The 11,764-nt window shown below is 34.0% G+C and overlaps 1 protein-coding gene across 1 annotated transcript; it reads right to left on the bottom strand.

The window, feature by feature from the left end:
- Positions 1-6,607: 6,607 nt before the first annotated feature.
- On the bottom strand, positions 6,608-10,385 carry LOC131954432 (uncharacterized). Its single transcript, XM_059318102.1, has 4 exons — positions 10,331-10,385; positions 9,759-9,871; positions 9,509-9,565; positions 6,608-7,177 (listed from the first exon to the last, which is right to left on the bottom strand). The coding sequence occupies exons 1-4, from the start codon at positions 10,356-10,358 to the stop codon at positions 6,608-6,610; spliced, it is 768 nt and encodes a 255-aa protein (XP_059174085.1). The 5' UTR covers positions 10,359-10,385.
- Between the last annotated feature and the right edge of the window lie 1,379 nt (positions 10,386-11,764).

Below are 11,764 nucleotides of genomic sequence, written 5' to 3'. Positions count from 1 at the left end.
ATAAACGTTCAGCTTGATTCAGCCATTTTAAAAAATAATAGCTAATATTAGTGGGTGGAATTTCGTTCATATTCTGAAAGAAGCTTTTTGCATTTATGTCTCGAGTGTGTGCATATTTAAAATGGATGTAGGAATTCAATCGGACATTGAATTTACCTGTGCACATCGTGGCCGGTCAGCTAAAAGACAATTGACTATGAAATATGAAAATAAAATGTGAAATAGAAACAGTTTGAAAAGTTTCAGTGTCGGGATAAGATCCACCACGGCACCACAATCTTCTGTTTGATTTGTTACATGTGTATTATTGTAACTCTTCATTAGAGAGTTATTTTTCTTAGAGGATTAACCAAAAAATTTTACATAAAGATAAATAACTTAAGAAATATCTTAATGATTTGCAAAAGGATTTTTAATCAATTGAATGAAATTATAAATTTACAAAAATAAATACAGTAAGAGATTGTAAGTAAGTAATAGTGAATATTGAAAATTTTGAGAAATGAATTGAATAATAATGATAGTTTTGTATTTAAAAGGTTGATTAAACTGATTAAATAAAATAAGATTGAATTTAAAATAAAAAAAATTATTCAATAAATTTGTAAATGTTAACTTAAATATAATTTTATGAATCGGAAAAACTGGCTATGTAAAATGTATAAATAAAATGCCAAAAAATAAATTAGTTAAATGGACAAATATTTTGTATAACATATGTAAAATATAATGTGTATAATAAAAATGTTGATCGAGTTTATACAACTATTTGTGCATAGCACATACTGAATTAACTTTGGCAAGAAAAGTGGTTTTAACGGCAGGAAATTCTGGGAATGGTGTAAACATGTTCAACTATGACATGGATAAATAGTTTCAACTTTTAACATGGACATATAATTTCAAATTTCAACATGGACATATATTTTCATCTTTCAATATGGACATATATTTTTATCTTTCAAAATGAACATATATTTTCATCTTTCAAAATGGACATAAAATTTCAACTAAGAAGGACAAACATGTCACATTGAATTGAAAAATAGATTATAGTTATGATCATAATGCTTGTTATTTTAAATACTTGAGTTACAAATTTGCTTTTTTAATCAAGATCAATATCTGTTAAACGATTAATTCATACCTTAAGATGCAAATGAAGATTGCAAATACTATATGTTACTAAAAAATAATGGTAATTTCAACTTTATCAATGTGTGTACATTAATTGTTATCGTGTTAAAAAATGTAATTTAATGCCATCAACATAACAAATACTGTTGGTCTCAGCCCTTTTCCCTCCATGTATGCCCACGTCGATGACGTCGCTTCTCGACCACGCCCACGCCGATGACGTCACTAGACGACGGCACACACCGGACATCCGTTCCGCCATGACGTCAGCAGCGAGCCGAACCTGTCCGTCACGTACCAGGTCTCGGAGTAGATGGCGTTCAGGCTGTTGAGGTCTGTGGAGAGCGGGGCCGCAGACGACACAGCCGGGGCCCCACCCACGGGGTAGATGTCCTCTATCTCCCCGATGGTCTGGAAGGTATTCTTCATCAACCCACTCAGGTTGCTCTTGTATTTGTTGAGGTAGTCTAGGATGGCCACGGATGTGCTCAGTTGTTTGAACTCCCCAGTCTGCATGTAGTTGGACAAGGCTTTGTCGAGCTGGTTCAGTTTGGCTGAGTAATTACTCATGGCCAGATAAAACGCATCAGAACTCGACTAAAATTAAAAAAAAAATAAAAAGGTATATTTAATTTATGTTTTTTAAAAAAAAACTGTATTACAACTCTAATAAAAAATTTTAATAACTAAATTTAATGAAAAATATTTTTTTAAACATAATTTATAAGAAATCATTAAATTAGGACAATAATTTAATTTTTAGTTAATAGTCAGTTTTAAAATTCTGGTAGATATGTCAGGTCACATTTCTCTAGTAACATTATTCTTGGACCAAAGAATGACCCACAAGCTTTGTAAAAACAAGATTTAATTTTGTGATCTAGTGATCATTTAGCACAGTTTTACACGACAACGAAGTACTTACAGCATTTCTGACAAGATTTGCAAAAATTCTTTCGTCCGTAAGAATTTTCTTGTCTTTCTGCAAAGGTAATAAACACATAAAATATCTTAATAAGATGTACATTTTCCCTATAGTAAGACATTAAAATGATGCTTTCGCCAGTCAGAAACAAACACAAAATTATTTGTTTCGCATTGAGCAAGCAGTCTAGTTTTTAATCACTTTACACCTGTACTCACCACTTGTTGGGAGAGGTCAAGATTCCACACCCTGCAGTTGTCCACAGAGAAGCAGACGGACATTTGGCAGACGTCTACGGCAGGTAGAGGTGCACCCGTTGTGGTGCTGAGCAGAACACCTGTACATATTTACAAACACGGATTAAAACATGGTTTACTGTACTACATGCTCAGCGACATACGACAATAAACTTTATCAATATGTAGCCTACTGTAAAATTTGAATTGTTATAGAATTGTAAAGATTCAGAAAAAAAAGAATCTTATATACATTGTTTTCTGTAGGTCTAAGCAATATTATTTTTAAACTTAAACTGAAACCGGAATATAAATAGTGTTTAATATACGTCCTGAATGTAAATAATGTTTATTGTACTTTATATTGTAAACTACACAAAGACTACACACATTTAGAAACAGGAAGAAAAAATATTGTATGCTACAATACAGTCAAAATATTAGCCGTAAAGGTAAATAAGAATTATTTGAATTGTTATACTTTTTTTTTTTGTACTTCACAAACAAGTTTAATTATTTGAAAAATCGGCGGTTTTATTTGCAAGATTTTAAAAATTCCGCTAATATTGAATTACCACTGCCCCGTTCAGTAGCGTAGCGAGGGGGGGGGGGAGACATATGTCCCCGGGCGCCGACCTTAGGGGGCGCCAAAATGGGTTGGAAAAATAAATTGAAAGGTTGAGGGGGGGGGGGGGTGCAAATCGAAAGTTTTAGGGGGGGGGGGTGCAAATCGAAAGTTTGAGGGACGGGGTGCAAATCGAAATCTTGAGGGGGGGGGGGGGTGCAAATCGAAAAGTTTGTCCCCGGGCGCCGGGAAGGGTCGCTACGCCTCTGGCCCCGTTTAAAATATACGTAATTTTTTTTTTACTATGCCAATATCCTATCACATAATGTCTTTATACCTAAATACAGATTCGTGGCTCTAATAATTTATCACTTTAAAAACATAAGTGTAGTTATTTCAAATTATATATATATATTTTTAATTTTATCAAATCATAAAATTAACCCATCCATAGATCAACAGGGGACGGCGTGGTCGAATGCTAGAGCGTTCGACTGCTAACCAGGCAGTCTCGAGTTCAGATCCCTGACTTACGTTCTGGAAAGTAAAGACGAGTTGGCATAGTCCTGACCACATTATTTCTTCACATGCCGATTTCACAGAAACAGGTGAACTCTATTTCACCTGCTCGTGAGTCGCCAGGTTCGCATAGAGAACACTACTTTATTGATCTCTGGGTTTTAATCATTACTTTAAACTTTAAAGAACCATAAATATACAATTATTAAAAAAACTAATTTAATAAAAACCGCATCAATGTTTAATATTGCTAGCTAGTATTGTTCGTATCTTAACAACCTGCAAACAGAAGAAAGACGATGTTGATCATTGCTTGAAACTTTACTGCAAAAAATTCACGTGTAACAAAATAAAACGGCTCCAAATCTACTGCTTCCAATGTCTTGTGGTAGCTTACTCAAACGGGCTCAGTGTTAACCCTGTCGTATCAAACCTAACCCTTTAAATACCCTCTACCTTACGATGGGTATTTTTGTTACTATAGTTTCTATTTTTGGTGTTTTGTACATGTAACGTTTCTAACCTTTCGATAAATAATTGTGTATGAATGGCATAATAATGTTAAAAATAAACACTTTAATGAACCTGGTTAGTAAATAAAATAGCATTATCAGACAATAATCGCGAACGGCAACGCGGCCCCCGAAAACCAATCAGGAGTTAATAACCAATCAAGCCACGCCCATTTTATTGTGCTCAAGTTCCCCACCGTAGACCGCAGGTAACGGACACCTAGCAGACGTTTGTGTTTCCCGTTTTGTCTAGACGGAAACCTGTTGATTCTAAACAGGTACTATCTTGAGTAGAGCGGCTATAGTCCTGTATCTGTTGTGGTGCGGGAATTCCCCAGTGATCTTTTCTGGCACCCGTAGGGTTGGACGGTAAGAGAACTAGCACGTGACCAAAGCGAGACTCATTTCAAGATAAAACAGAACCTAAATATTTCGGACCCCCCGAATCTCTCTCTCTCTCTCTCTCTCTCTCCCTTTCTTCTCTCTCTTTCTCTCTCTTTCTCTCTCTCTCTCTCTCTCTATATATATATAAATAAATAAATAAATAAATAAATAAATAAATAAATAAATAAATAAATAAATAAATAAATAAATAAATAAATAAATATATATATATATATATATATATATATATATATATATATATATATATATATATGGTGGTATCTATTTACATATTTGAGTGTGTGTATTTTTGTGTATGTGTGTGTGCGTGCGAGATTGCGTGCGTGTGTGTATGTGTGTGTGTGTAAATGTTTGTATGTGCTTGTATGTGTATGTGTGTGTCAGTGTCGGTGTCTGTCTGTGTACACAAATATTTATATTCGAAATGTGAAGGTTCAGTTGGTTATTAAAGCTTCAAGAAATAAATCAGCTGGTGATAAAAAAATTCCCTCAGCCATATACACAAACTCACTATCGACCGTACTCACTCTTGTATTTATAAAACACATGAACTCAAGTTTGTAGATAAGTGTTTAATTCAAAAGCAGTGCTTGACAAATAACGTGAATAATAAGAAAAAATATGTACAATTTTTAAACGTTAACAAACGCTAAAGTAATGAAGTCTAATAAAAAATACTTTACTCTCTTGAAAAAATCGTCAACTTTGATTAAAATATAATGCTATCACTATCTTTAATCTATTTACATGTTTTAACATTTGAATAGTGTCGTTATTAGTTTTTGTACATACATTTGTTAATAGTTTAAAACACTCGTCTATTTAGGATAAAAGATGTTAGTTTAAATGATAATACAGTTACATTAAATATTCTAACTTGGGGTGATTATTGTATATAAACCATACATACTGTAAAAATGTATATATATATAGATATATTAATACAAAATATCATATCAAGCTTCTACAATAAGACAAAGTTTTTACATTCTATTTATAAAATATACCATTTATTTAATTAAAATTTGAGCTAAATTAATTACAAAATGATATTCACAACATCTACTGAACTAAATGCAATCTCCGGAATACTAGACATAATTAAAACATAAAATTTCATGTGCATAGCACATACTGTTCTTGCAACTTTTTAGAGGCAAGTCACGGTCTGAGTTTACCCTCAGGATTTTGTGGGACATATTTTTATGGTACAACATAATTCATTGGTTAAATGGTATATTAATGTATTGGTACAAGAGTTTAAACATTTTTCAATGGTGCAGAATGGTTTAGCGGTGCTACATTTGTCACTGGTACAATATTTTACAGTGGTACAAAATTTTACAATGGTACGTTTTACATTGGTACAACATTTGACAGTGATACAACATTTTACAATGGTACAACATTTTACAGTGAAACAACATTTTACAGTGGTACAACATTTTACAGTGAAACAACATTTTACATAGAAACAACATTTTACATTGATACAACATTTGACATTGCTACAACATGTTACAGTGGTACAACATTTTACATTGGTACAACATTTTACATTGGTACAACATTTTACAATGGTACAACATTTTACAATGGTACAACATTTTACAGTGGTACAACATTTTACAGTGAAACAACATTTGACAGTGGTACAACATTTTACAGTGAAACAACATTTTACATAGAAACAACATTTTACATTGGTACAACATTTTACAGTGAAACAACATTTTACATAGAAACAACATTTTACATTGATACAACATTTGACATTGGTACAACATTTTACAGTGGTTCAACATTTTACAGTAGTACAACATTTTACATTGGTACAACATTTGACAGTGGTACAAAAATTTTACAGTGGTACAACATTTGACAGTGGTACAACATTTGACAATGGTGCAATATTTTACAATAGAAACAGCAAACAGTTGATTTTAAAAATGCTATTATCACATTTATCAAAGTGCAACATAATTATTTACACAGCTAATGTAAGACCTGAACACAACTATATCTTAGATACTGTAAACATTTCTCAACATACTTTTACTTTACTGTCATTTTTGTACACTAAAACTATCATTAACTTATTCAATAAAAAAAACACATTTTATTTTCAAAATAAAAAAAATATATATTTCGTAACAAAAAATTAACTTTGTATAATAAAGACATACCATAATGAAAAAAAAATATTTAAAAAATCAACAACAGAGAATTTTAAAAAAAAGCAATGAATTAAATTAAACTTAAAATGAGACATGCACCTTTTTTTCCTTTAAAAAAATAACTTGTTGATTTAGACAGACTTGTTTTTCCCACCTTTTCCCATGCCCTTTTTCTGTCCCTTCTTCTGCCCTTTACCTTTCTTCTGGCCTTTATCCTTTTTGCCGTTCTTCTTATCGTTCTTTTTGTTGTTCTTTTTGTTGTTCTTTTTGTTGTTCTTTTTGTTGTTCTTTTTCCCCTTTTTCGTTTTCTTTTTGCTGCCCCCTCCGCGTCTTTGACGCATCCCGGCGTCACAGACTGCACAAGAGTCGAGCAGAGTCTGCAGCAGCGAGTCGAAACGCTCGCTGACGAACCAGCTCTCCCCGTACACGACGCTCAGGCTCGTAACGCTTGGCGTGACGCGATCCGGAAGTGACGTGTTCAACGTGACGTTTTCTGGGCGTACTTGCAGCAGGCTGGAGATCTCCATGGCAACGCTTCTGGACTTGTTTTTGAAATCCGCGTGGAAGGTTCGCGTTTCCGCGATTTTCATCTCTTCCGCGTAGCTTGGGGTTTGTTCGTAGGTCGAAACATCGTTCTCTAATGCAAGGAAGGTCAGGTGGTAAAGATTCAAATTCTGGTAGAGCTCTTCAGAATCAATACTCTGAAAACATAGATAATACATAATAGTAAAAATGTAACCAAAGTTAACTTTTTTCGCTTTGAAAGCGGGCATCAGATTGGCGTGAAATGGCAGGAAATTCTCGAGTTCGGTTCCCAGAATTTAGCCCAATGGTCGTCTATTAGTCAAGAAGCTAATTCGGTTGGCGTCGCTTTTGTTAAGGGAATGTAATGGTGGGTTGGGCATCGAGCTGCCCACACAATTCAGAGGTCATTGAAAAAGGTAAACTCTGTTTCCTGACTTTCTCTGCTGTATCAAATGTCAAGTTCAAAAAGGAAACTTTATTTTTAGCAATAAGCAGTTGGCTTTTTTTTTGCATATCATACATTTTATTACTCACAAGAAAAATGTTTTATAAATTAGTAAGTCCTACAAGTTAAAAATATTGACAAATTAAATTACACACGCAACATGTGATCTCTGTTTTATTCATTTTAATTTACACTAATACATTTTTTTTTATTAAACAAAGTTTTGAATGGGTCGAGAAAAGAATGACAAAAGAGCAATTTCTCAAGAAAATTAGCGTTAGCCACACAACATGTAAAACAGCATTAAACACAATAGAATTTTTTCCATCCTCAAAATTAATTATACAAAAAAAATAAAAATAAAGAGAGGCCAAGATAAAACGACACGAAAATGTATAACTAAAATGGAAAATATAAGAAAGCTGTATTACTAAACAGGAGAACAGCAAAAAATGTTATCACTAAAAGAAAAGACATCAGAAATCTTCACCAATAATAAGGAAAGACGTTAAAAATTGTATTACTAAAATGGGAAGACATTAAAAACGGTATGACTAAAATGGGAAACAAAAAAAATTGTAATACTAATGTGAATACAAAATTGTATTCTTACAACGGAAAGACATTAAAAATGTATTAATAAAATGGGAAGACATTGACAAGTTGTATTACTAAAATTGAAAAAAAATATTTAAAAATGTATTGCTAAAATGGGAAGAAATTTTTTAAAATGCTTTACCAAAATGGGAAGAAATTTAAAATTGTATTACCAAAATGGGAAGAAAGTTAAAATTGTATTACCAAAATGGGAAGAAATTTAAAATTGTATTACCAAAAAGTGAAAACATTAAAAACTTGCATTAGTGACAGTAAGACACCAGAAACGTGTATCACTAAATAAGTAGACACTAGAGATTTGTGTTACTAAAATATGAACACACCGAAAGTTGTATTTCGAAACGGGAAAGTTGAAATTACTAGCTGGGAACTTGAACCTGAAAACGTTTTCATCCTCATCCTATATCTTACGAGTCACAAATGGTTTGTTTTGCTTTAGAATACACATCAACGTAAAAAAATAAAAAATCTTTACACCAGTGTTGATTTATCCTATACCAGATGAAACAGCAATAGAAAATTTCGCACGGGTTTCTATTTTCTCTCATGCACTTATTATCTTGCATTACACGGGCGACGAAAACAACTACACGACGCTACGAGACGATGCATCTAATACAACACATGAACTAAGAATGAATTGAGTCACAACTTAAAAAGCCCTCAGGATTTCACACACAAAAGAAAAACTTATAAACGCTCCGGAAATCATTTGATGGTGTGCACTTTGTGAGACACTTGACGGTGTGCACTTTGTGAGACACTTGACGGTGTGCACTTTGTGAGACACTTGACGGTGTGCACTTTGTGAGATACTTGATGTTGTGCACTTTGTGAGACACTTGATGTATGTTTTGTGGTTAAAGTTACGCTCATAACACGACGTGTAGATACATAAAAGAAGTTAATTCCTCATGACGTGATGTAACATTCAAAGTAACGAAGAATTTAAAGAATGTTTTTCTGAATTCCCCACAAATTCATCCACACCATGTGTCGGCTAATAACCAGTGGTTTATATTTAAAAATCCTCTTCTGACTTAGCGATCCATTAGGCAGATAAAGTAGAGCTAATGTTCCTTGACCTCCGTATATAAAGGGAAGGTGTGGTCAGTACTTTGCCCAGCCGCCTTTACTTTCCCTAATGTGAGTTAGGTACCCATAAGAGCTGGACAGACTCAGGGACGATCTACTGACTTTAATCCGAATTTGAGCTCGAGATTTTCGGATTAGCAAACTAGCGCTCTAGCGCTCTTATGTCAAGTACTTTGATGTTACAGCGTCATCTTTGCAGTCGTATAATGTTTTTGGTATTTGTTTATCTTCTTTACTGTTCCCTAATGTCATTTGTTATTTAACGTTGTGTTATGTCATGTGGATGTTCTTTGATAAAAATCACATACCCAGCTACAACATATTATTGTTTTAAAAATAAGTAACTCACCATATTGACGGGGAGATAAGCAAACAAATTGTGATCCAAATCAAGGGCCATGTTCTCCTGTTGAAGAGTGACATTGGAATTATAGCTATTTTAATTAATTATAAATTGATTAATGAAATACTTCGATACAGTCTATTAAAATTAACATTGCCTGCATAAATAAAATATTACTAGATTTAATTGGAATTAATGAAAATAGCTGATAATTGTCATAATTGAAAATATCGATGATTAAAATATCTCAAATTACCAGTAGATTGAGTAGTCTGGCGTTCTCGGCTTTGAAGTTGTCTACATAGAAACACAGGCTACACTCCTCAGATCTAGTCAGAGCCTGGGTCAGGCCGACCTCAGACATAAGCACTGTTTAAAGAGTTAAGTCGGGTTAAATTGTGGTAAATTAACGTACATAGAGGGTAAAAAATAAATTGCATACATTTTGTAGCAGTGATGATAATTTATGGTTTAATTTTTGGTATTGTTTTAAAAAACGAAAATTCTAAAACTGTGTTGGTAACTGTTCTCGCGTTCAATTCGTTATGTAGTTATATTCACGACTTTAATAAATAGGCCCTACTTTTTATTAAAACCATTTTCTGAAAAAATTTGACCAGTAAATTATAATTTTAAATCTTATAAATTCTTATTCTTAACAACGAATCGAAACGCTGTCATCTATTTTTTATCGTAAGTTCACAATTTTCGCTTTAAACAAATGTTATTTTTTTAAATTAACTATATATTTTCAAATGTATTAATTGTATAAAACGAGTGTTTTAACTCTATATTCTTAAAACAGTTCTATAGATCTGCTGAAATTACCAGCGAAGAGAATGATCTTTGAAGCCATGGTTTGACAAGTTTGTGTTTGATCCCATGCCTGACGTCCTGCTTATAAATACCCTGACCACGTCCGTTATGTCCCAACTAAACCATCTTTACGAACTTTGCTCAATCGAGGAATTGTCCAACAAATTTTCTAGCTTTACGAAAATAGCCGCAGTGTTTTTTTTTCAAAAACTTGGATTCTGATAAATCCGGAACATATGGGCTAGGGGTCAGCGGTTTAGCCCTACGTAGGGATAAGTAGTCCACGCTTGGTTAAAATATGTGTACAATGTGTTTCTGCGTAAAAAACAATTGTCTACAATTTGGCATAAAGTGGACTTTCGGTTACGGTGGTGGAGTAGAGTTAAGCTCACCCGTAGAGATAAGTGGTCTGCTCATTGTGGAGAAGGGAAACTACTTTAGGGTTGAAGTGGTATGTCAAAATATGCAAGGCGACAGCGATAATTCTTTTCTAAATATGGGATGTCACTCATTATGCAGGCCGTTAAAGATGACAGTTGGGTTATGAGTTGTCATTAAAAGTAAACGACTTGTATTTGTAATGATCGGTGTAACAGTTTCGTCATCATGATCATATTTTCCAATTCGTGACAAAGACACATGGGGCAGATGAAGTAGAGTTCATCTACGTAAGAGACCTCGGTTGGGTCGGTGTGGTTGAGTCGGTAAAGCTCATTTTTGCTAAACGATAAGTCTCGAGTTCGAACCCTCGGGCAGATAGGGTTCGTTAGCTGGGGACAGCCACTCTTCTAGGAGAGACAACTCCAAAATCAAACAACTGCTGCCTTGTAGTTTGTTCTTGGTTGGACAAAGGCTATGTAAGAATATCCAAAAAGAAAAGCAGGCTGAAATCGGAGTCAATAGCCTCAATGGCGCATAACCAGTTGACACCTATACTTAATTGTGTTGGAGACGTGGTCGAGTGTGCAAAGTGCATGGTTGTTAAATTCGAAAAAGAAAAGGTTCGAATTCAAACCCTCTGGCAGATAAGGCTTGATCCCTTCCAACACTAAAAATTAAGGACGAAGAAGAAGCGACCTCAGCAAGTGAAGGGATAGTGTGGTCAGCACTAAGACCAGCGGCCTTTGTTTCCCTAACGTGTGTTCGGCTCATCAGGGTGGACTCGAGATATTCTACTGACTTGAGCCCGAACTGCAACATGAGACTATTGGGTTAGCCGTCTAGCTTTCTACCGCTAGGCCACGCCGTCCCCTGTAAGAGTTTAGTACACAGTATTAAGGGCAGCCTCCCATTGTATTCCCTTAATCTTTTCAGTTTTGTCGTTGGCTTAAAATTTGACCCATTGTTTTTATGAATTAATTTCACTTTAAAAAAATTAAAACTAGTAAATTAGTAAATTTACTTAATTGGACTATACACAGGCTTCCAATATGTCTATTTGAGGAG

Source organism: Physella acuta, unplaced genomic scaffold (genome assembly GCF_028476545.2).
Source record: "Physella acuta isolate Inbredline_101_S28 unplaced genomic scaffold, ASM2847654v3 ptg000998l, whole genome shotgun sequence".
Taxonomy (NCBI): domain Eukaryota; kingdom Metazoa; phylum Mollusca; class Gastropoda; family Physidae; genus Physella; species Physella acuta.
The sequence above is the reverse complement of the archived record's forward strand: the minus strand, read 5'-3'. Positions and strand labels throughout refer to the sequence as shown.